Genomic DNA, 25,137 nt, shown 5'->3' with positions numbered 1-25,137 from the left:
ATAAATGTCCGCTTGAATTCCCGATGCGAGTGATCCCATGGCCAGTCCATTTTGTTGTTAGATGGTTTCATCAAATTTAAAGAAATTATTGTTGATGACCAATTTCAGAAGAGAAATAAAATCTTGTATTTCTAATTTTCTGAGAGAGCTCTGTTTGTTTAAGTTATTTTCAATAATGGAGAAAAGTTTGGTTGTGGGTATGCTTGGATACATATTTACTATGTCGAAAGAATGAAGGGTATGGTTGGGTTGTACATTAAATGACTTCATTTTTTCAATTAGTTCGGTGGTGTTTTTGATGGATTTTTTTAGAGAGAAATTGATAGTTCTTAGTTAAATATCGTTGAACTTATTGTGCAATTTATATAGAGGGCTGGGTTTATAGTTAATAATGGGCCGGATAGGAATGTCAATTTTATGTATTTTAGGGAGGGCTTTAACTGTGCGTAAACCTGGATTCATATTTAATAGTTTAGATTTTCCTTGATCTGTAAAAAGAAAAGATATATTCTTTGATGTTTGTTTTAATTGTCGCTGTATTTTCTGTGTAGGATCTTGATTGATTGTTGTAAACATGCTATTGTTAAAAAATTGTTTGGTTTTAGAAATGTAATTAGTTTTGTCCATGATAACTGTAGTATTTCCTTTATCCGCTTTTGTGACAATTAGATCGTTATTTTTAATTTTATTTTTAAGTTCCGCGATTTGTTTATGTTCGAAGGTAAAACTATTGACATTAGAATTGTTAGGGGGATTTCTTTTATTTACGTTATTAGAACTGAACATCTTATCTAGTTTTCTTTTTACTTTAAATCTAATTTCATCTTGATCTTCTAGCGGCATTTTATTGATTGTAGCTTCCGACTCAATAATCAAGTTAGTGGCTGTGTTTATTTTGTTCGTATTGGGCCAATTATGCTTTGGGCCTTTCGTTAAAATGGTGGTTTCTTCCATGGTTAAAATTACGTTCGAAAGATTGACTACAGGAGGATGGAAATTCTTGATTAAGTTTCTTTGCAAACTGGTCTCTTTGGGCTGAGTTTTTGATGTAGTTCTGTTCATTTTTAATGCAGCTAATTTCTTCTCGTAACGTAAACTGTTTTTGTGAGAGTATGTTAAACAGTTTATTATTAATCTGATTTAGAAATAAATTCCATTGAATGTCAGGAAGCAGATTGGCTGCTTCAAGGTGAGTCTCGTAAAGTTTATTGTTTAAAAACGATTTTTTCTATATAAAAAACAAAGTTCATTTTTCAACCAAATTTTGTTCGTTTTTTGTTGGGCTCGGGCGGAATGTGGTGCGGAACGATGTTTTTTGATAGTTCTTTTGAGAAAGTTCAGTGTTAAATTGTGTATAATGCATTGTTTCAAGAAGCTAATATCTTTGCCCAATTTGGCAACTTTAATTTTTAAACCCATATATTGATAGGCTTTTTTCTTTGCCTGGTAGGCATTTTCATTGATTTTTTTTGCTAGTTGCTTTACGTCGCACCGACACAGATAGGTCTTATGGCGACGATGGGAGAGGAAAGGGGTAGGAGTGGGAAGGAAGCGGCCGTGGCCTTAATTAAGGTACAGCCCCAGCATTTGCCTGGTGTGAAAATGGGAAACCACGGAAAACCATTTTCAGGGCTGCCGACAGTGGGGTTCGAACCTACTATCTCCCGAATACTGGACACTGTCCATTGATATTTAGAAATTTCATGATCCGTATTGAAGTGGGATTACAATAATTGAAATTAAGAGGGTTCCTCCTACTCAATACAAGTTATTTCTTAACGTTAATGGATCGCATATCGTTCACATGAGGTACTAGTTTCGACACTAAACTTGTGCCATCATCAGCCAATAAGGCAAATCGGGCAAACACAATATAACTTTAAAACAACTTTAAAACACACTATAACACCTGGACAGATGAGTATGAAATAAATATGGTACATGATGATGTTGCATTTCAGTTTAAAATCCATTAAAATTACGATGCCTCTGTTGTTGTATACACATGGTGGTTTGTCCAGCTTGTATATGCCTTTAGATTTTTTTAAATCTGTTAAACTAATAATAGGACTTCAGAAATTATACACAATTCAACATCAGTCAACACCTCTAACAGAATTTCTAAATCCGGAATTTATAGATTCAAATGCATCGACTGCAGCGCCTCTTACGTGGGACAAACAGGACGCAGCTTCACAACCCGATATTCAGAGCATGTCAACGCAGTAAGATATAACAAGTTTTCTGCTATAGGCCAACACATTCACGACTCTAATCATAAGTTCACTGATATAGAACATGATTTTGAGATACTTCAAATAGCGAACAAAGGGCCAATCATGGAAATTGTCGAAAATTGTTTCATTCATTGCTATCAATATTTCAACCCTAACTATAACTTAAATGAAATTTCCGAAAAATGTAATATTCTTTACGATCTCTTAATTAATGGTTAAGAAATATTAGACCGCCTAAAAACGATTCGATCTTTCAAAGCATACGCAGTATATATCCACGTCATTTACCCCCACCACCACATCCTTCTGCTCCACCTTAGCTCTGTGACAGTTGCTCCGCCTTTACCCCTTCCCTCTCCTCCCCTCTGCCTCTCCCCTTAATCTCATGATCGCATCCATTAGTCCAGCTCCGTCCGCCGATCACTCAGGCTGCTCAAGGTGAGTTCGTTTCTAGTCGTCTCTCGTCTTTTCTAGACTTTTCTTTTTAACTTTCCTTCCTATCTTTTACCTAATTCAACTTTTCATTTCTTCCCCAGGTTCCAAAACCCATATTAAAGTGGGAATTAATTCTGTAGATCTAACCAAGTTCATCATATGCATGTTTATTTCTCGGAACCAAACTACAGAACGCACAGTGTTAACTTCATATGATATTAAACGCCGTAGCATAATTGTAACAGATTTAATAAAACTAAAGACATATACAAGCTGGACAAACCACCATGTGTATACAACAACGGAGGCATCATCATTTTAATGGATTTTAAACTGAAATGCAACATGATCATGTACCATATTTTATTTCATATTCATCTGTGCAGGTGTTATAGTGTGTTTTAAAGTTGTTTTAAAGTTATATTGTGTTTGTCCGATTTGCCTTATTGGCTGATGATGGCACAAGTTTAGTGCCGAAATCAGTACCTCATGTGAACGATATGTGACGCATTCACGTTAATAAATATCTTTGTATTGAATAGTAGGAACCCTCTTAATTTTAATTATTGTAATCCCACTTCAATACGGATCATGAAATTTCTAAATATCAAATCAATGTTCTGGTGAAACTTCTATTTGTGAGTTGTTTTTCTTGATACAACGTTAAACATATAAATGGTTCATTATCTATAATCTTTACCATAATGGCCACCAATAGTCCATATTGACCTACATCACTGTTATTAGTTATTTAAAGGCCTGCCTTGTCAATACAATTCAAAATCTAATACATCAAATACATAAATATCTCTAAGTACATGTTTCGAGAATTCATTAATGTTCTCTTCTTCAGTTTACCGATTAAAATCACATGCATGTAATAGACCTTATTTAAAAAAAATTGCCCTAACATAAAACTGGTTAAAAACAATACAATAAAACATATTAAAAGTTCAAACTTGAATATCGTTCATGTTATGTCCAGTTTGTCCTGTAAAGAGTTCATTTATGGTATTAATATTAAGCTGATTAACAATTATCAAGTATTGTTGTGTGGCATGTATGCGACTTTCATAAACCAAACGCCCTTCATGGGTCTTAAGTTGTTGTTCTTGATAAAATTGAAACGGTATGTGTCTGCTTATACCATAAACAATTGTTACGACGCATCCAACAGAAATTAATATATTCGTGTTTGAAGATCAAGCCTGCCAGGTTAAATTGAACTTTCTTTGTTAGTAAGAAAAGGGAAAAACTACCCTGTAATGGTTCTGTTGCAACATGACGAAATAAGAACCCAATGCATAAAATAAAAAGTGATTTACGTTGGATGCGAAGGCATGGATGGAGTAAAGGGGAAAAACTGATCATTTCCAGCATTTTAGAAGTATTTAAACTGGAGATAGGAAAATCTCTACCAAAATCACCACCAGGATTCAATAGGAAGACGGGAATCTTTTCTGAAACAACCAAATCCCTGTAAGATCCAAGAGCTTAATCATACATACTTCTTGCCAGAAATTTGTCTGCATGTTTCCTTCTCTCATAGTAGTTTTAACTACTCGGATCCAGATTGTGGTCAGCCTCCCTCTCTTCCCCATGGTGTCAGTCCAAGATTTGATTTAGAAGCTTTTTTTTAAAAAAAATTTTAAATGTTGCAAGTATTGTAAACATTTTTATTCTTGAACTTACTTCAGTATTATTTAATTTTCAGAACACAGCAGGCACAGCTCATCTCAAGCTTAAATACTATCCTTGGCAATAAGCCAAATCTTACAATTACTGTGGAGGTGATTAAACCTATGTCAGAGAACAAAACTCAAGTTATCATCTATGTTCAAGAAAAGGGGCCCACAGGTAAGTACATACTTTTATTAGCAGTTAGGTCTGTTTCATAGTGATGGTTCTATATTGGCAGAAATGGAATGGAAGAAATAACAAAATGAAATAAATCAGATTGTTGCCATTTGATATTTCAGACAAGGTGTGACTATTCTATTGAGTCCTTGGTAGACATTGACTCAAGTTTTCAGATATCTTTTTCAAATATCTCTCATGTTCCTTTAGAAATGGCAATTTCTTCTGGTATACTGTAAGAGAATAATTATCTCTTGCCCTTATGTTCCGAAGGTTGAAAAGGAAACCACATTCTTCCAGTAGAGATTTAAACAAGCATCGTCAAGCAACAAAACTGATTTGAACCACATATTCAATCTTGTTACAATTTGAATTGGAAACAATTTTGCTATTCTGAATTATCTCCAGGCTGAAGTTAGATGTAGTTGGTATAAATGAAGTACGTTGGCAGGATAAGCAGGATATTTGGACAGACGACTACAGAGTTATCAACACAAAATCAAACCGGGGAAATGCTGGAGTTGGTTTAATAATGAATAAGAAAATAGGGCAACGGGTAAGCTACTATGACCAACATATTGAACAGATTATTGTTGTTGAGATAGACACCAGGTCAATGTCCATCACAGTAGTGCAGGTCTATATGCCTGCTAGTTCAACAGATGATGAAGAAATCGAAAGAATATATTGTACCAGGAAAATCATGTGAGCTAGCTTGAACATGAAATACGGATCTGTATGGAGTGTGCAGTCTATTATTGGATCTAGGTACAGAGAGAGGTTTTTTTTTTTAATTATGAGCGACTATTTTCAGATTTGTATTTATTGTGAATAAATAGTGAAGTTTGGAAGAGTGATTTTATGTTGTGTATTACAGCTGATCTTGAGCAGACTTCTGCTCCAACCTGGGGTTAGAACTCTGTAATATTCAAACACAAGTCTCAATGAAGCTCCAATTACCAAAAAATACCACAGACCATTCGCCATGAAGCTCCAGCTAACATACTAGAAGTTCTAGTCCAATTTATGAAGTTCCAAACACCATTCTAGAAGTATCAGTTGATGCTAGAAGTCCCAGTCCATGAGAAGCCATGATAGTGGCCTGGGTCCCGGCCCCTCAGATGGAGGTCTGTTCTTGTCGATCATTTGAGTCATGTTCGCATTCATTTAAATTATGACACCAAGGTACTAAGTTTTGTCTGTGGTTGAGAAATAACTTTGACTTTAATCTCTATCATATTTTCTTGCATAATTAACCCTTTTTTTTTTTTACAAAAAAGACTGGAAAAAAAATTCAGGTAGGCCTATGTAAATTATTCACGGAATTTTCACATTTAAAAATTTTATTTACATTTACAATATGCATCAAATATACACAAAATTGGTTCAGTTTATTTGCAGTTATCGTCATTTCCATTATTAATTATGTCAAGGTCCACTTTGTCAATACAATTCAAAATTTAGTATGATCGGAAGATTTGTCACTCAAAGAAAGTCATAGTAGTCTTTTTGATTTTATCACATTTCATGATTGTGATGTCTTACATTCATAGAATGAATCAGATGTTCTGTCAATGTTAAATGTATGTATGTATGTATGTTTGTTTGTTTGTTTGTTTGTTTGTTTGTTTGTTTGTTTGTTTGTTTGTTTGTTTGTTTTGTTTTGTTTTATGAAGCTGTACGGTAAAATGGCTTCAGTGTTGGGGCCGTGTGAGGCAAATGGAGGAGGTTAAATTACCTACAAGTCATGGAGGGTAACAGAAGTAGAGGGGAGCCAAGACAACAATGGTTAGACTCGGTTTGTAATAATCTGAGAGCTACCGTATGGAACTAAACGAGAACACATAGTTAGTTACAAATAGAGGATTGTGCTTGCGTTTAATGTATTCACAGAGGCTGACAGACTGAATGCTGAAAGGCATGACAATCTATAATAAAGATGTATTTAATTAGTCATTCATTCATTCATTCATTCATTCATTCATTCATTCTGTTCCACCGATCACAACAAAATTTTGCATACTTAAGATTTTAGGACCCATCCCTAGATGCCCTGTGATATTTTGGCAATTTTGGGCATGTGTACCAAAATTGTCATAGACAAACCTTAAAAAATATTTAAATTCTTGTTATGTAAACAATAAAACTGGTAGGGGTTGCTCAGAGACTCAGAAAACCATGTTTCAAAGTCCTATAATGCACATTTCCAAGAAAATAGTCTCTAAATGCACTGCTAAGCTATTACCTATCACTCCATGAGCTCTAGGATTCTTCTCTCATCCCCTCCAGGACTAGATTAGCCCATGACTGATAAGTTCCTGACACAAGTCATATCCTTTCAGTTGTTTCACTCTGCCTGTGAATGACAACTACAGAATAGAAAGACTCTTCTTGAAGACAGAATATTTTTTTAAAAGGTGAAATGAAAAGTAATGTGCAACAACAAAATATTCATTGCTGTTGAGTATTTCAGCTTGTTGTTTATAGGAAGTTTGTTGATCTTAGTTGTTCAGCATAACTGTGTACCATTTCTGCTATTAATATTAGTCAGTAACAGGCATTCTCATAGCTTTCAGCATAGCATAAAGCTTTTTCTGCATGACAGCCATTAACATTAAGATCAGACCTTCACTCATAGTCATGTTTTGAACTATGGTAATTCTAGACCAAGCAAGTGGCTGTGCAGTTTGGATCACTTAGCTATCAGCTTGCATTAGGGAGATAGTGGGTTTGAATCCCACTGTTGGTAGCCCTGAATATGGTTTTGCATGGTTTCTCATTTTCAAACCAGGCAAATTCTGTGGCTGTACCTTAATTAAGGCCACAGCCACTTCTTTCCCACTCCTAGCCCTTTCCTATCCCATTGTCGCTGAAAACCTTCGATGTGTTAGTGCGATGTTAAACTACTAGCCAAAGAAAAAGAAAGACCTAATTCTAGCTCTTTGTTTTTAGGTCAGTCGAAGCGTATAGCTGCTACGGACTTGGCTACATACTTACTTCAGCCAACACAGAAACAGCAACTGACATCGCTGGGTGTTGAGAATGTGTACCCACAGATTAAACCTGACAAGGATCAGCTGGATGAGTACCTGGACAAACCACCTGCTGGAATTGACCCACGTCTGTGGAAACAGGCTCGCCTGGACAACCCGAACCCTAAGAAATACATTCCTGTTCCAATGGTAGGGTTTGAAGAAGTGCGGTGGCGTATGAAGTGTCAGGAACACGAGACTCAACTGCATCAAGCGTTCCTAGACCAAGTATCAGAAGACATTGCCAATTTGCAGCGCCAGCATTCCAACACGGCTGCCAAGATCGCCGAATATCGACGTCGGTTTGTGGAGTTGGAACATCGGGTGTTGCAGGTGCTGGTGAAGCAAGAGATTTCCCGCAAGGTGGGCTTGGCCCTGCAGCCAGAGGAGGAGTCTCTGCGGAGCCAGCTTGAGACACTTCAAATGCAAATTAATGCTCCGAATCAGTTTAAGGTGAGTGTTGTGGAATTCTTTTTGTAGTATGTTTCCCTTCCTCCAGAGACGGTTGACTACTATACAGCTCAGAACTAAATGTAGCCACCAGGGAGCATAGTGTGTCAATCTTGGATTTGTAAGTCCTAGGGAGTCTTTTATTTTGCCACACCTCTTACGGCCCTCCCTTATTTAAAAAAAATGATATATATATATATATATATATATATATATTGTATTCAATACCTTCATTCTTCAAAGGGTTGGACTTCTTTTAAGAGTGGCAAATAATCCAGTTATAAAACAGCAACCACCAGTTCAGTGTTGCCTAGCTCCTCTTCATCTTCCTTGTGTAATTTTTGTGATAGTAGTGGTATTCATAATAATGTAGTCCCAGTGAGCCCTTCAGTTTCAGTTCTTTAAATTTCTTCATCCAACGTCCCCATTCTTTATGTAGTCGGAACATATCTATTAAAATACTAGACCTAATGCCGTAGATGTTTGACATCTTACACTGAAGCATCATTCTGTCAACAATTGTTTTAATTGTGTAATAGGTTACTAGGCCATTAATTTATTTTTATTTTTAGCAAACCCTTATGATAAATGTATTTTGCCCTACATCTGAAAATGATAATACAGTAAACTCTCAATTCAACAGACTTCAGATTTAACAGTTGTATGGCCGGTTTCTGGTACACCACAGTTACCTGTGAGTTACCTAAATACGCTTGCAACTTAACTGCGCTGTTAACTTTAATGAGTTTCCGGAAACTTAAATCCAGATTTATAAGCCCCGGTAACAAACAGTACAGATATTGTCATGTTTAGTATCTCCCGTCCTCCCAATAGTAGTCTCTCTGCAAATGTTTACTTTTACTGGCAGAAGTTTTCTATAATGAAAACTGGTTGGCAAACGTGTACGCGGTCATCTCAATCTGATTCACCGAACTCGATAGTTGCAGTCGCTTAAGTGCGGCCGGTATACAGTATTCGGGAGATAGTAGGTTCGAACCCCTCTGTCGGCAGCCCTGAAGATGGTTTTCCGTGGTTTCCCATTTTCACACCAGGCAAATGCTGGGGCTGTACCTTAATTGAAGCCACGGCTGCTTCCTTCCCACTTCTAGCCCTTCCCTGTCCCATCGTCGCCATAAGACCTATCTGTGTCTGTGCGACGTAAAGCAAATACAGTCTGATTCAGCCTGTACTAATCTCTCATAATATGAATATACGAACGATCTAATATTTCAAAAATGACATATATTTCCCCTTCTTTCTTATTCACAGTATGTAGACATCGTCTTAAATTTCACGTTGATCATTGTCGTGAAGAAAATTATACAAGTACACTGCAATTACAAGTATGTTTTACCTACACTGACCATGCAACATGCACTGTCAAAAATACTCTCGTAACTACTGACATGAAGTCCACTTGAGAATTTCAGTCGAACATAGCGAGCTAACCCTGACCCAGGGTGTGATGTGTGTTGTTGACACAGATAAGAAGGTAACATAAACTATAGCTCTCTGCAAGATTTTTAATTAAAGAAGTCCAGATGTTTTATGTTTATTGGGAGTCTATGAGACCTCACGTCACCGGTTAAAGGATATAATAACATTTAAAAAAGCAATGCAAAATCGGTATTTATTATTCAGCGTGCTTATATTACATGCATACCGGTACCTAAGATATTTATAATTTAATACAAATGTAAATATTAATGGTAAATACTCCATAATTTCAGGTGGGGTGTTCACTAACTGTTGGCGGGACTCATCATTCAAAGCCTGATGAAAGATTTGAGCCTCATGAAAATCCATATGATTCAAGTTCTATTTTATTTTATGATTAATTTCCCATATTGAAAGATATATCTACGGTAGAGGTGTCATGCTCCGAGGAGATTGTAACCGAAACAGCTAGGACAAATGACACCATACGAGAGGAATCAGTAACTAAAGCCGGTGATAACTTGGAAGTAAACGTACTGACCGAAATATTGTCGACTCTAGCACATCCAAGCATGTTAACACTTCAATGAATGACTGTGAATATATTGTAACCTGTTCATTATCACTTACTAATGTTTACGAAACTAATATAAGACCTTGTACGAAACAGTGAGTGGCGCCTCATATCGGTATTTGTTGGAATCGGTTCTAACATAGAGGTAACTACAGCACTAGCTGCAATTACTAGTCATTGCGCAGATAACTGTGAAGAAGCCGATAACTGTTGTTTCAGAAACTGATTTTAAATGTATCATCAAGTCACTGATAACTACACATCTACAGATAACTGTCATTCCAGAAACTGGCCAGTAATTCGACAAATAAATGTGGATAAAATAAAATTCAGGACAATGGAATTACATTGTTTTAAGAAAGATAGATAGATAAAGAATGGGTGAGCCCTGCCTTCGCAGGGCTCCACACGTAGGTCTGTGAAGACCCTTTGTGTCCCTTAAACGGGTTTGCCTAGTCCAGCCCTAGTGCTCCTATAAAGGATACCAGTGTCCGGATGTTGGCATTCCTGATGTCTTCCAGGCTCACGAAATGTGAGCCAAGGTATCGATTTCTAGTGCTTGCAAGAGCCTCGCACTGACATAACACATGCGCGGAGGTCTCTTCCTCCCTACCGCATCTTCTACACATCAGATCCTGACTGATTTTCATGATGTGTAGGTGTCTCTGTAAGGTATTGTGGCCTGTCAACAGTCCAACTACCATTTGCATTCTGGTCCTATTCAAATTTATCAGGACCTTTTTATAACTTTGGCTAGGCCCTTTGACAAGTTCACGTGCCTGCCTTGCTATGGTTAACCTCTTCCAAATGTCTGAGTGAAACTGGTTTGTCCACTGGGATATTACCAGTTTCACGCTTCGGAGTGACACTCCCAGGAAGAGCTCTGGTCCTATGAAAGGAACTTTTGAGCCTTGTTATCAGCTTCTTCATTTCCACTGATACCTATGTGCCCCGGGACCCATAATAGAGTAACTGAGGTTCACGCAGCTCATCTAACATCCTTTGGCATTCCCATACCATTTTTGATGTTGTTTTAACTGCGCATAGTGCTTTTAACGCTACCTGGCTATCGCTGCAAATAGTGATGCATCTTCTATGTCCAGGCATGTTCCATATATATACAGCACAGGCCAGTATTGCGTATACTTCGGCCTGGAAAACAGTGGCATATTTACCCATGGGAAGGGAGAGCCTTGTCTTAGGCCCCCAGACTGCAGAGATGCCAACTATTACGATTCAATCGTAATAATTACGAATTACCCATCATAATTACGCCTTTACGAATCACACACCACAAATTACGATTTTTTGTTGATTTTTAAATCTAAGTGTATGAAGTGTTCAAAAGGATACACAAGGCGGCGTGAATTCTCAGAATATTATCTTCGGATTTCTCAGAAATAATTTATCCCCCTTTCCTGTCCCTCGTTTAAGAATATTTCGAGTTTTCACGCGCCGAACGCAGTGTGTGCTTCCAGTACCGGAAATTTAGGCACCTGTGAAGTGGCATATCTTGCGGAGTTGTTGTCCTTGTTCGTCACATGATCAGACTTCCATGCAAGTATGAGAGTTCTTTTGTCTTTGTTTTGGCGGTAAAGTGGTGACAAACTCCATTTAATTGTGAATACTGTTTGGGTGACTGTTGAAGAAGTATTTATTGCGAGTTTGGTTGCCAAATTTACATATATTGCTCTTCTAGGATATATGCTAATCGTGTGTTACGATATGCGAAAGGTTTTGTAATAATGAAGGGATTTCTTGTGCAGGAAAATACGTGTGATTACGTTACCGTGACTAGTGACGCTAGTAATAAATACAGTTGAAAATTTAGGGAGGTATACTCGGAAGAATGGCCCAAGTTTAATGCGCTCCTCAAAATCTCATTCACACGTGTTTTGTAGTGTGTGGAGCCGCGATGTTTCGGATGCGCATGATGAAGATGAACAAGACTGAATTTCGTGCTAATATGAACTCCGAAATGTTAAGTGCTCTGTTAGTGCAGAGGATGCACATGATATGAAAAGAAAAAGCATGTTACCAGTGTACGTTTACCAAACAGTAACTACAAGCTTTAAATGATATGTAAGTTAGTAAGATCACGATTTAAAAATATATATATATATATATATCTACGACCGCCCCCCCCCCCCCCCCCCCCCCCCGTGCCCTAACGGCTGCATTACGAATTACCTTTTTTGAAAGTTGGCATCTCTGAGACTGCAGCGCCTGTGCCCGTCTCTGTCTGCGAGCCATCTGTGTACCATGTACAGCCCCCAGACCTAAGACGGGCCCCAGCATCCGCGGCCCACTCCTCCCTTGTGGGTATCACCACTGTGAACTTATAATTCAAATTAAAACTAGGCTTCATCAGGTCCCCGATCATTGTCGTAGGGCAGGTCTGGTGAAGCCTTATAAGAATAGAGGCATGACCTCTATTCGGATTCTTGAAGGACCATCCTCCGAGTGACCAGAGGCGGTAAGCACTCATTCCCGCTATTTCCTTAACATATAAATGTAAGGGGGGAAGACCTAGGATGGCCTCCATTGCGCATAATGGTGTAGTATCCAGTGCCCCTGTTATTCCTAGACACGCAAGTCTTTGGACACTGTTTAACTTGGTGGTCACAGTTTTACTCTCCGAACCTGGCCACCAGACTAAAGATGCGAAGGTGATCGTGGGCTGTACAATAGAAATATAGAGCCACAGGACCACCTTAGGTCCTAGGCCCCAAGTCTTTCCGACGGCCCTGCGACAGGCCCACATAATCTTGCCAGCCTTATCCACCTTATGGTCTATATGTTTCTTCCAACTCAGTCTTGCCTCAAGGATTACCCCTAGGTACTTAACTGAGGTTGTCTTAACTCATTTTTTCCCAAATAGGAAAGGCTCTGACAGTCCGTCTAGCCTCCTCCTTCTGGTAAATACCACGAGCTCCGTCTTGTCGGGATTAACCGACAAGTCCGTGCCGTGGCACCATCTTTCCACCCTACATAGGGAGCTCTGTACGAGCTCTGAAACCGTACTAGGGAAATTTCCCACCGCCATTAGGCTAATGTCATCTGCATAGCCTTGGGCATAAATTCCTCCAACATTTAATCTGGTAAGTAATTCATCCACCACCAGAAACCATAATGTTGGTGATAATACTCCTCCCTGTGGACACCCCCTGTCTATATTGGCTCTCAACATTACTGCGTTGAGGGTAAACAGAACTTGACGGCCCTGCAGTGAGGCCATAATCCATTTTATGAGCATCCTGCTCACTCCTCTTCTCTCTAGACTAAGTTCTATGGAGCCCAAAGATGTTTAGTTAAAGGCCCCTTCTATATCTAGGAATACAACCATAGCAAGCTGTTGCTGATCCAAGGCACTCTCCAGCCTAGAAACTAGCTGGTGTAGTGCCGTCTCAACCGACTTTCCTGGTTGATATGCATGTTGATGAGGATGCAGGGGACAGTCTCTTAATACTTTCTCCCTGATATATCTATCCACCAGTCTTTCCAAGGTCTTAAGAAGAAAAGACGTTACACTAATGGGTCTATAATCCTTAGGTCTAGTATATGAAGACCTTCCGGGATTGGGTATATATACTACCTTCGCCTGACGCCACAAGGAGTACATGTACCCCATAGTGAGACAGGCTCTAAAAATTCTGACCAGGTATGGTATAAGGACCGCGCCCACTTCCTGAAGAAGTGCTGGGAAGATCCCATCCATTCCTGGAGATTCAGTCTCTCCTGGGAAATATGCAGAACAGACAACCAGGTCTCTTGGCTGTTCGCCCTCTTCATATCTCACTAGAACTACTACAAGGTCTCTAGTAATGAAGCCTGGTATAGCCCAAGCGTTATGATCCTTAACTAGTATACATGCTCTAGGCTTCTCCTCTGCTACTCCACTGAATAGAGTGAAGCCGGCACATTTTAGTCCCATGATATGCCCCTGTCTAAGCCAGGGTTCTTGTATCAGGGCGACCGAAAGCCTGCCTTTCTGGATACTTCTAATAAGTACCCTAGAGGCCGCTATACAATGTTGTATGTTTGCTTGTATGAAAGTAATCATTTCTTACTTTCATGCAATACTTTACCTTATGCGGTCTCCGGAACGTGCAGCTCCGTCTCCCGCGATTAATCCTGAGGCTTGGCTGGCTCCGGTTCCTGTCCAGGCTCCCGCTCTTCGCCCCTGCTGGTCTCAGTGTTGTCTGTGGTGGGGTTGGTCCTCTGCTTGTTGCGTTTGCCCTCCACCAAGGTGAAGGTAGCAACATGCACCCCGCAGAAGATCATCTTCCCCACCACCTTTTCCACATCTCTGGAGTCCATGCTGACCACAAGTCGGACACCTCTCTTCTACTCCTTGCGGTCGTAGACCCTCCAGCTGTTGGGATTTAAGTCATGGTTCTGGCGTGCCATTCTTCCCAAAAGGACATTATTGTCCTTTGGTTGTCCTGGTATCCAGACCATGACTCTCTTATAGGAAAGGAGTTTATCCATGCCCACAATTGTGAGCCTGGCTCCTTCCCACAGTAGTATACCTGTAACAAGACTAGAAAGCCATGCTACAGTCTCATCATTCTCTGCGATAATGATGGCCGCACCTCTCGACAGATAGTAGTCCAGGAACTGAGGCTTAATAGGCCCCTGCTCCAGAAGCTCGTCTATCAGATTGGTGATAGCCTCCTCCACAGATTCCACCTGTTTCTCAGTTAGCTACTGGTCAGGATATCCTACAGGCACTATGTCCATCCTGATCCCAGCTTTAGCTATCCTGGCATACTCCACCTTGGGTTTTTTGTGGGCCTGTCAATCTTCTTCTGGGGTTGCCCCCGACAGAAGTTGTTTCCCCACTGGCGTCTTGGTGGGTGGAGTCCTCTGTGCCCTAGAAGCAGAGCCCTTTTCAGGGTCCCGCCTCTTGTGCCCATTGGATCCCCCCACAATCGTCGCTGTCGTGGCAGTAGAAGGCCTCTCAGCTCCAGGAGTTAGGCCCACTATGGCCTGCTCCCGGGCCTTTAAAGCCTTGTTATACCTCCTCTTCTCAGCGCCGGAGCGCTGTTTCTTCTTCTTCTTCTCTTCTTCTTCTTCTTCTGGACTAGTAGATTGCCCACCTCTAGAGTGAGCTCTCTTACTCTCGAGGTCGTACTATCCGAAGGTATCTCCGAAGAGTCCCCATCAGTTGTTGCTGAACTGGTGTTTCTCTCGGAGGCCCCAGAGGAGCTCTCCGGTTTATGGGTAGCTACGGTACTCATTTAGGTCCCACGAGTAGCTAGGGAAATATAATGTCCTCCCAGGCAGAGTCTCGCATACCCGGGTAAGGCTACTTACTTCGAGAGGGCGCCAAGTATCTCGAAGGCTCCGTTCAAGACGCATCTCCCATGTGCCATGCACCCCATCGGCACAGGTCGCGTTACACCTTAGGGTTGGGTGGTGCTCTGGCTTCCTCCTCCTTTTATACCGAATGGTTACCCAATAGGGCTCCATTCGACATCGCAAGAAAGGAGCTACTAGTCCCCCTCACCACGCAGAGGATCTTCAATTGAAGAGAGTAACCAAGGTTAACTCCCTACAATTATTGTAGAAGCACACACGAGAGTTTTTTTAAGAAAGACAAAGGACAGAGTAAGAAATTAGGACATTGGGAAGGAAATTGGAATGGAAAAGCTTTATGACAGAATGGAGAAAAATGAACTTAGTTGGTTTGGACGTGTTAAGAGTATGGAAGAAGGAAGGATACCGAAGCATAAGATTGAGACCTAGAAGGAAGGAACGAAGGAGTACAAGAGCAAGACCCAGACTAAGGTGTTTGAAAACGTTCAGGAATAGTATAATTAGAAGACACCTGGATTGGAACACAGTTAAGGAGGAACTACATTGGTTGGATAGAGGAAGATGGAAAGGTTCCATAAACACCCGAACCTGGCGGGATTTGGACAAGGGAAGTTGTTGTTGTTGATGATGATCAAATATGGATAAGAAAAACTACTAAAAGTAAATAAATATTAAAGTAGATAACAATTGGTAACGATGAGCAGTGTTTTATAATTTACAACCCATAAACATTTGTGCTATTTCATGCACACTCATAATCGTTCACATGGGTCAGCTAGCTAGGTATTTGATCCGAATAGCAATGCACTTCGCATAATCGCGCAGATGCTTGATGTAATATATTAATCTGTGCATTTGCTAAGTAATGGCATAATAGCAACAGTCGGGCTTTGAGACAATAAGTGTTATAAATATATCACAGTACTGTATTGTGCGAGACATGTAGAATAAGCAGTTTTGACCAATTGTATCTCCTGATTTTTCATGATTTTCATATCAAAATCTGCTGATTTTTGGTTTTGTAAAGTTGGCAGGTATGCACAATGATTCCACCCACTGTTTTGCCAAGGAATAGTTTGATTAGCATCTCGACGTGATGCATGCGTACCTGGTCCATATGGAATGACTCTCCCAAGCCATTCTGTCAGCAGCTTCTTCTTGATGACTTATACGGGATCTAGCAGCTTGAGATTACCCTCTTCCAATGTTTTTAGATGAAAACCTCTAATATGCATTGCAAGACCACAACCTCATCTGCATCGATGAATAGGATCTGTGACAATAGGTGTTTTGGTATTCGAAACCACTGATTGTATTTCACTATTTTCAATTGCAAATGACTCTATGCTGCTGTTGTTTCAGTATGTAATCCTCTTCTTCTCCCTCATAAGCATCTCCACCACTGCTATCAACTTCTCACTAGGAAGATTGATATGCTTGTAATGGCTTCTTCGGTAGTCCTGAAATATTCTTTTTTTTACATCGCTTTTGCATGGTATCAAAATAAAATGTACGCTTTTTATATGAAGTGGTGAACACTCAATGCAGACAACTGAAATGCATTAAAATCCACAATATGTGAACTAGCAAGCTCAATTGCAACAGGGAACAATGTATATTACAAAATAGTGCAATACAATTATAAAAGGCACAGTGAAGCAATATGGAATGCCGATTACCTCTACAGTTACTGTGACAACAATGAATTATTCACTGTCTGTTCTTGTAGACCCATCTTGCTCATATTACATCAACAAGATTTCTAAACAACTAAAAACAAACAAAATATGCTTCTGCACTGCTACATGGACTGGGACAACAATGAATTATTGGATATTGCTGTAGAATAATCTTGCTCATTATTAGATCAAGTCCGACTCGTTGGCTGAACGGTCAGCATACTGGCCTTTGGTTCAGAGGTTCCCGGGTTCGATTCCCGGCCGGGTCGGGGATTTTAACCTTAATAGGTTAATTCCAACGGCACGGGGGCTGGGTGTATGTGTTGTCTTCATCATCATTTCATCCTCATCACGACGCGCAGGTCGCCTACGGGTGTCAAATAGAAAGACCTGCACCTGGCGAGCCGAACCCGTCCTGGGATATCCCGGCACTAAAAGCCATACGACATTTCACATTTCATTAGATCAAGGAGATGAAAGTTGACTTATAAAAGAAGTAAAAACAAGTAAAACAGTGGTGCTATACTGCTACAATCATTTGGGTCTAATTGATACAGCCGTCCTTAAAGGTAAAAGGATAAAAATCATTGATGTTTTTGTTTGTATGTTAATGAAAAATTGTATGTAATTAGATTTCTATTAGTTATAAAGTCATTAAATACTTTTTAAATCGTTTGTAGGAAAGAGAGAAAAAAATTGCTTTGGGTCAAAATGATATGTTAGTCCTTCTGGTGTTAAATCTAGAGTATTAAATCTAGAGTTATGTTCATACAGTTGCGTATTGGCCTCAGTTTTTACTCCTCAAATCTATACGTAACGTTGACCATGCAGTAGACTCCCAATGATGCAGTATTTATGAAAAGGTATTTAATAATTCCAAAAGTAAAATGGTAATTGCAAATGAAGCATATATGCAATAAATTGTGCTGAACAAGAAAACGATACAGGGGAAATGGTCAAGTGCTTTCACTTTCTTGCCTAAGTAAGTCTTTTTTCCTATTGTGCTTCATTACTCAACATAACATACCGTATAATCCCGAATACCACCCGCACTCTTCCCCCCAAAATATTGGTTCTAAATCTTGGGTGCGGGTCATATTCAAGCTGTTCATTCTCGTAAATATTTACTACATTTACATGAAGTATTGAAATAGATTTGAATACGGTTACCATACTCTATACCAGATGTAAACGTGCATTTAGGTCTTATTGTGTTTTAGTTGCGTTCTACAAAACAAGAACGATTTTTTTCTCAATATGGTTACAGTGGCATGTAAACATGAAAATGTAAGGTAATGAAATACAGTAAATCAAAGAATATGGGTAAATGTGCAGTAAATATGAAAGCCGCTGCTGCGGATGCTCGATCGTCATTTGTTTCACAATTGCTGGCATGCTGGGTGCGCAAATAGCTGATCTGGCAGGATATTGTACTTTGCGAGTCGTGACTATTGGTTACGGAAGTCTACCTCGCTCACATTTGAGTTCTTTATCTGTCCCGTGAAAGTGCTGACTTGATAGTAAGCGATGGATGCAAAATGGCCTCTGCGGTCATTTACTGTGCGTGAGAAACTAAAAGTTGTAAGCGATGCTGAAATATACAGAAAACATGCTGTTGGCAGAAAGTACGATATTGATGAATCGTGTATTCTTAATTGCTGGAAAAAGAAGGAAAAACTTTCTAAAAAGTAACGGCGATCGCAGAGCGTTCCGTGAGCGGAGTGCAGTGTTTCCAGAAATTGAAGAGTGACTCAACAAATTTGTGATAGAAAAACGTGAGTTAGTGAAATGTGTCAATTGAAAGCACTAGAGATCTCAAGAACTCAAAACACAGGGTTTTACTGCAAGCCGTGGATGGATCCAAAACTTGTATCGGAGAAAGGGATTGTGCATTCAGAGACTACGTCTATTTCACGTCATCTCCCTGGGGCAAATGAAGAAAAATTAATGACCTTTCAGCATCACATTATTCATTTGAGGAAGCAAAATTCTTATTTGCTGTCGCAAATTGGGAATGCTGACCAGACACCTGTCTATTTTGAAATGCTGTTGGAAAATACAGTAGATAGGAAGGGTTCTAAAAGTATAACTATCAGAACAGGTGGTAACGAAAAGCAACAATGCACGGTAATGTTGTGCGTATTAGCGGATGGAACCAAACTCCCTCCATATGTGGTTCTGAAAAGGAAAATACTTCCGAAAGGAAACTTGCTGTCCGGTGTTATTGTTAGAACACGTGAGTCCGGCTGGATGGACAGTGCGTTAATTGAAGATTGGGTGAAGTACGTTTAGCAACGTCGCCCGGGTGTTTTGTTACAAAAACGGAACATGCTTGTGTTGGACAGTTACCGAGGACATACAACTGACACCGTAAAAGATATGATGAGGAAAGGAAAAACTGATTTTGCGATAATTCCCAAAGGACTAACTTCTGTTCTACAGCCGTTGGATGTGTGCATGAACCGACCTTTCAAAACTGCAGTGAAACAGTTGTACACCGAATGGATGTCCGATTGTGATCACACGTTAACACCAACAGGACGAGTGAAGAGGCCTGACGTGGGACTAATATGCAGCTGGATCAAGACTGCACGGGTGCGCATTCCAACGATCTAGTGTCCAAAAGCTTTAAGAAATGTGGAATTTCTAATTCAGTGGACAGTAGTGAGGGCGACTATTTGTGGAAAGATGCCAGCGACGAAAGTTCCTATGGTGAAACTTCAGATGATGATGATGATGATGATGATGAATTGTGAATGATCTGAGTATTGAGTATTCATGATTTTTGTGATTTTATTAATTGTAAGCTGTTTGAATTTACATTTGTGGTATATTTGAAGAAAATTAAATAGGTATGTAAGTTATTTGTGTTTTATTTTTTTGCCGTATTTTGCCATCTCAAATTTAGGGTGCAGGTCTCATTTGGTAGCGGGTGGTATTCGGGATTATACAGTATATACTGTGTTTATACACATTCATACCCATTCAGGTTGAGACTATCATAATAACTAAAAACTGAGAAATGGGTGTGAAAGCTAGTGGAACAAGTGAGGCACTGTTTATTAGCTGTTAGAGCTGGTTCACAGCTGTTTGGTCCAAATCTGTGAGAACCTACAGTCCTATCCCATATGCAAGAGAATTTTTAATGACTTTGGTGTGTATGCAGGGACGGCTTGGCGAGTTGCTGGCTTTGATGCGTTGCCGGAGTCAAGAATCTACCGAGAAGGATGTCGAGCGCTACAGCATGGATCCTGCTGTGCAGGATGACATTAAACAGGTATAGTATAGTTACATCAGCTCTGACTGCGAGGATAAATATACTTCTTTGAATTTCACTATGGTCACAACACAAAAGAGTAGTTTTTTTTATAGATTTTATTGGGATTCAGGCATTTAGTAATTGTAGGTGGTGGTTTCTTTTTTCTTTTGTTTAAGGTTTCTATTTGTAGTTGATATTAGTAAATGACATCCTACCCAGCTCGCTGGAAGGAATTTGTGTTGATGATTAGTGAATGAATATCTTTTTTTTTTTGTGTGTGTTGTGTTTGGCTAAAGCTGGAACATCATTTCATTTTATTTTATTTTATTTTATTGTATTGATATGTCCTGAAGATTGAAAGAGAAGATTTTTACCAGTTTGGTTTATATAGATGGCTTTTCAGTGGTTGTACTGAAATGCACACACAACTGTCATTTTCAATTTTTCATCCCTACTAAGATTCTATTTTCTTAGTGGAGGCCATTGCATTCATGGAGTCAGCCTGGAATGTACCCACGCTACAGTATATCTAACTGTATGTTTCACTCAACTTCTTAGAGAATTCAACAATAATTGACTGGAGAAGTTCACTGGCTGGTTGTGACAGGATCGTTTTATTTTTCAACGTCTTCGAAAACCATCAAAAGTAGTTAATGGGACTTAAAAGTCAATAACCTTATTTTATTTTCCATTCATGAAACAGGTTGGGATTATATTAAGCAAACAAGTGACTAGCTCCCTTGTTGGTTGGAAGCCAGTGAATGATAAAATTATCACTGCACATTTCTCAAATGTTCACTCCCGGGTTGCAGTCCTATGTCTGTGTATCGATGGGTAGCACTGATGACACTGAGGATGACTTCTGTGGTCAACGCTGACTTTAACGTGCAGCTGGGTAGTGACTGACATGGAATAGAAAGAACTGTATATACATTTGCTTCATTCAACCTTGCGAGTGGAAATGGGCAGTGGCTAGTCTGCTGCAATCATAATGACCCTTGCTTTGGACAGTTTCCTCCAGTGAAAAGTAACAAAGATGTAGAGACCATTGAGGTTTTCTTCACCTTACATTTAAATTTATTCAGTTTGATTCATTGATTCTTTATCTTTTTTTCTTTACGTCGCACCGTCACAGATATGTCTTATGGTGACGATGGGATAGGAAAGGCCTAGGAACTGGAAGGAAGCGGCCATGGCCATAATTAAGGTACAATGGGAAACCACGGAAAACCATCTTCAGGGCTGCTGACAGTGGGACTCGAACTCACTAACTCCCGATTACTGGATACTGGCCGCACTTAAGCGACTGCAGCTATCGAGCTCGGTGATTCTTTATCCTAACCTGAACTTACTTCAAAACTTGGTCTCCTATTAAACCCTTCAGGGACTGAGCGAATTGGCTGTGTGGTTAGGATTACATAGCTGTGAGTTTGCATTCAGGAGATGGTGGGCTCTAATCCAACTGCTGGGAGCCCTTAAGATACTTTTCCATGGTTCCTCATTTTCACACTACTGTAGGCAAATGCTGGGGCTGAACTTTAATTAAGGCTGCGGCCATTATTGTACCTTCCCAATCCGAGCCATTTCCTGCCAAAAACCTTCCATGTGTCTGGAGGCTCCTTCCCCTTCAGAGATTTTCATGAATGTCCAATTATTCCTGTATGATGTTCCTCTTTAATAGGTTGTATGCAAAGAAGCCAGAATTAAGTCAAACAATTTTGTTTTTTCTTTTAAGTTCTTGATAATGGAGCAGAACGGAATGGCCCACTTGATCGATACAATACAGAGTGATCTGGCGAGCTTGAAGATTATGAAGGATGGAATGACAAGCTTACTCCAAGGACATCAGAATGTGTAGCAATGTTTACAGTATTTATTTTCTTTTTATTTATCAAGTGAAATATCTAAGTATTGAAAACTCAGTCAGATATTTTGTATTCATCAATGTAAGCCATAATAAATACCAGCTTTTATTCAGCTCCAGAAAGAAAACTCTTGCCTCTTTATTTCTTTTGGCATGTAGCAGTCTTGTCTAAAGATGATGAGGTTGCTGCAATCAAGACCAGACTTGAGCCTTTCAGTTGCTCAGTTTACGATAAACTTCCAAATTAATATTGTTCTATTTGAACAATCTAAAATAACCCATTTTTGGATAAAAATAAAACTGCAAAATTAAAAATGATGGTTATTTAGGGCCAATTGTATAAACCGTTTGATCTTAGATCAGAGGCGAAATTGATCTCGGTTCACGCAAAACTCGTACATTTGTATTGTATAAACGTTATTCTGAGATCAATTCGCACTGAACTACGATCAACTTTGACTGGAGAAATTTCTCCGATCAAACTCTTCGATCTTAGTTCAAGGAGTTGTTTCGTACTTGAGATACAAGAACAACTGATTGTTAATAAAATATCACCTGTGTTTTTACGATAAATGGTTAAAAAAATACACTGTAGTCTAACCTCATACATTGCTAGCTATAGTTGTCCATATATAGGCAATATTACGCTTCTTTCTTTTACTGCAGTGTAATGTAATAATTCTATAACATAACCTCGATAAATTGCTTGCGTTATTGTCTTATCTCGTTCGTATTTTACGGATGTCTGATTACTCTGATTTCTCGGATATATCGTCTGATGATGAAAATTATTAATTTCGTCGGGCTCCTTGCGTGTTCTGTGAAAGACGAAATCCAATGAGAGAATTGAGTGATAAGAAGTTAAAACTGAAGGATCACTTGGGAAAAGATACTGTGGAACAGCTAGAACTCAGGTTGCATGATATTCTACCTAAAACCTAACTCCAGTGCACATGTTGTTACTAACTTTGAGATTCTTTGCCACCGAAAGTTTTCAGTTAGTCGTTGGTGATTTACTGCACGTAGACGCAGCAACAGTCTACAGAGCCATTCATTGCGTATCTAATCTTATTGCTGCACTGAAACACGAGTTTATCAAAATCCCTTCCGAACAAAATGACGTTAATAAAAATCATGCGTGATTTTTTTTATGTAAAACACTTCCCTGATGTTATAGGCGCTATAGATTGCACCCACATACCTTATTTGAGTAACCGTCAACAGCGTGTAACAGTAAACGACAAGGTCTCTAAATGGAAAATGAAACTTAGTGGTGCCCCCTAGGGCCCTTAATTTTCTGTTTTTATATCAATGACATATCATCTGTGACAGGAAATAACACACACCACCTCTATGCTGACGATCTTCAGATTTATCGACACTGCAAGACTTCAGACTTAGATGAAACAATACAAGATATTAACAATGACCTCCGACGACTCAGTATATATGCACAACGAAATTCTCTTACCCACAAAATCTCAGGCAGTCATAATTGGAACACGAAAATTACTGAACTGCTCAAACAATATTGCAATCCCACCTATCCTACTGAATGGTAACATTATTCCCTACAATAAAACAGTTCAAAATCTCGGCATAATTATGAATGAAACACTTGATTGGTCTGATTACACGAAAATCATCTGTAAAAGGATTTTTTGGAGCGCTTCACCCTCTTAAACGGCAAAGGGATGTATTTCCATTTGAGCTTAAGGCCAAACTAATACATACACTGGTTCTCCCTATTCTTGATTATTGTGACGTTCTAGTTGATATGACAAGAGAAAAAACACTTAAAATTCAACGAGCACTGAATTCCTGCCTGCGATTTATTTACAATATTGGGTACGATGTTCACATTACCCCATACTATAAGGCTCTCTCATGGCTGAAGCCTGATAAACGTCGGCAGCTACACATTTTAACGATGGTGTTTAGAGTACTAGCGGAAAGTCAGCCACTGTATATTTCTTCTAAATTCACCTTTTTATCATCATTTCACAACTTAAATACACGTTCCAGATCCATTCTTTCTATTCCAGTGCACCGCACAAATAAAATTAATAGATCGTTTGTAGTGACCGGCGCCAGATTATGGAATTCCCTGCCAGCTCAGGTCAGAGAAACAAGCTCTTTACAAAGATTTAAGGTCACCTGCCGAGACTACCTGTTGAGGACAGCTAACTGAATGGCTGAAGTATGAATGTGTGCGCGCCTGAGGATTAGTCATTATTAAGAGTTCTTACTATTAATTAGTTTTATTATTAACTTAGTAATGTATTTAAATTTGTTCTCAATTCTATTAATTTTTTGTTTGGTTTTAACTATTTTAAATATCTCATAATTTTATTTATGATTTTGATTAGTATGTGGTTAAGTGGAAGAGAGGACCTTGAGCCCTAACTTCGCCACTGAAAAAAGCCATTAATAATAATAATAATAATAATAATAATATCTCCTGGGGGCAATAACGCAGAAGTTTATAGGAATCGTCATGGGTGGTTTTCGTTAACGGTTCAAGTTATTTGTGATGCTGTCCGCCTCTGTAGCGTAACGGTTAGTGTTATTAGCTGCCGTCCTCGGAGGCCCGGGTTCGATTCCCAGTACTGCCAGAAATTTAAGAATGGCAGGAGGGCTGGTATGTGGTTGAAATGGTACATGCAGCTCACCTCCAATGGGGGTGTGCCTGAAAAGAGCTGCCCCACGTCCGGATGAGGACACGAGTTTGCATTTGTGATGCTAGACTCAGGTCCCTAAATATCGTAGCTTATAATCGAGCCCATAAAGCAACCAGGTCAGCAATAGAAAGAACATATGGGGTTGTGAAAAGACGGTTCCCTTGTCTCAGTATGGGGCTAAGAGTGAAGTTAGCTTGTGTTCCAGTAATCTTAGTTGCAGCATTCGTCTTGCACAATATTGCTGTAAATGCAGTAGATGAGGTCCCTGAAAGAGATGAGGCTGTGTTCGCTGCAAGAAGAGCATTTAAAC

The 25,137-nt window shown here is 39.4% G+C and overlaps 1 protein-coding gene across 1 annotated transcript in view; it reads left to right on the top strand.

Moving 5' to 3' along the window:
* Nucleotides 1-22,274, top strand: part of Nup54 (nuclear pore complex protein Nup54) — a 140,183-nt gene extending 117,909 nt beyond the window's left edge. The window contains exons 6-9 of the mRNA XM_067144108.2: nucleotides 4,387-4,529; nucleotides 7,482-8,014; nucleotides 20,190-20,300; nucleotides 22,018-22,274. Of these exons, the coding sequence (XP_067000209.2) occupies nucleotides 4,387-4,529; nucleotides 7,482-8,014; nucleotides 20,190-20,300; nucleotides 22,018-22,140 (910 nt within the window). The 3' untranslated portion in view covers nucleotides 22,141-22,274. The remainder of the gene's footprint in view (nucleotides 1-4,386; nucleotides 4,530-7,481; nucleotides 8,015-20,189; nucleotides 20,301-22,017) is intronic.
* Nucleotides 22,275-25,137: the final 2,863 nt, after the last annotated feature.

Source organism: Anabrus simplex, chromosome 3 (assembly GCF_040414725.1).
Source record: "Anabrus simplex isolate iqAnaSimp1 chromosome 3, ASM4041472v1, whole genome shotgun sequence".
NCBI classification, from domain to species: domain Eukaryota; kingdom Metazoa; phylum Arthropoda; class Insecta; order Orthoptera; family Tettigoniidae; genus Anabrus; species Anabrus simplex.
Note: the sequence above shows the minus strand (reverse complement) of the source record. Positions and strands in the feature narration are given on the sequence as shown.